Here is a 1,007-nt window from a genome sequence, read left to right on the forward strand (position 1 = left end):
TATTTTTGTTCAATGCTTCAAGTACCACTGGAAGTAACATTTTCTTTTTTATTTTACTTATATGCAATTCTTGGTGTCTATCCACATTCCATCTTTATTTTCTATTAGAGAAAACCAAGTTTTCAAGTGTCTTCAGTAACTTGGACTTTGCCGATCTTTTCAATCTCACTTTCACCAATTCAATAGTCTGTTTGAACTGAGACTTTTGGAGTCAAAAGTGGTCCAAAGAGTTTTTAAAGCACATGAAGTCCTGCAGATCTATTCTATTTTTTCACAGAAGACAAACTGTGGGCTAGATGTATTAGCGTTCAGAACAGTTTTTGGCTCTGGTCTCTTTGCTTGGCCCTCTTGCAAACTGGTTGCTGTCATTTTTAACCACATTCCTTTGACAATCTTAGAACATTTTCACAAAATGGGGTTTCAGTAGTAGTTTAAATCCCATTCTCAGTCTCTGTAAGAGCTGTCAATAATTTTTCGGCTGTCTTTAGCACCAGTCAAACCTCTGTCCCACCATTCTGAAAAAGATTTGATTGGGAACTCGCAGGTAACGACAAAGCTTCTGGAAAGCCTCGCTGCTAAGTGGTGCATGTGGTCTTCCTTTAGACTCATCCAGGCACTTGTCGTGTCCCGCAGACAGCATACAATAAAAGCCCTTAGTGACGTTAAAGTAGAAATTATCCGGCTTTATCCGAGGTGGAAGTTCCAAAAACGTCTCCGCCTTCTGCAGCTCAGGAAACGGATTCTGAATCAGTGCCTCTCCATCCACAATGTGCATCTGCTCTCTGGAAAAAAGCTCCAACCATCTGGCAAGGTGCTGGTAGTAAAAGCTCCTCTGAAGGGCTTTGTATTTGGGGTTGATGTGTTCTTGTGATAATAGCAGCTCTTCGAGTGGCTGATATGGCTTGTTTTGCTGAATTCGGTTGTGGAGAACTTGTGTGTAGTCTGATACAAGTCTCTCTGCTGGGTCACGAACGATCAGCAGCAGTTTCACAGCTGGATTCGTGGCC

General features: G+C 41.9%; 1 protein-coding gene across 1 annotated transcript; it reads right to left on the bottom strand.

The window, feature by feature from the left end:
* Positions 1-285: 285 nt before the first annotated feature.
* LOC107735826 (heparan sulfate glucosamine 3-O-sulfotransferase 1-like) lies at positions 286-997 on the bottom strand (the record flags this gene model as incomplete). Its single annotated transcript, XM_016547395.1, has 1 exon — positions 286-997. A coding segment is annotated over one exon (513 nt), but the record flags the coding sequence as incomplete, so codon positions are not given.
* Between the last annotated feature and the right edge of the window lie 10 nt (positions 998-1,007).

This window comes from Sinocyclocheilus rhinocerous, unplaced genomic scaffold (genome assembly GCF_001515625.1).
Source record: "Sinocyclocheilus rhinocerous isolate Xijiao unplaced genomic scaffold, SAMN03320098_v1.1 C36322031, whole genome shotgun sequence".
NCBI classification, from domain to species: domain Eukaryota; kingdom Metazoa; phylum Chordata; class Actinopteri; order Cypriniformes; family Cyprinidae; genus Sinocyclocheilus; species Sinocyclocheilus rhinocerous.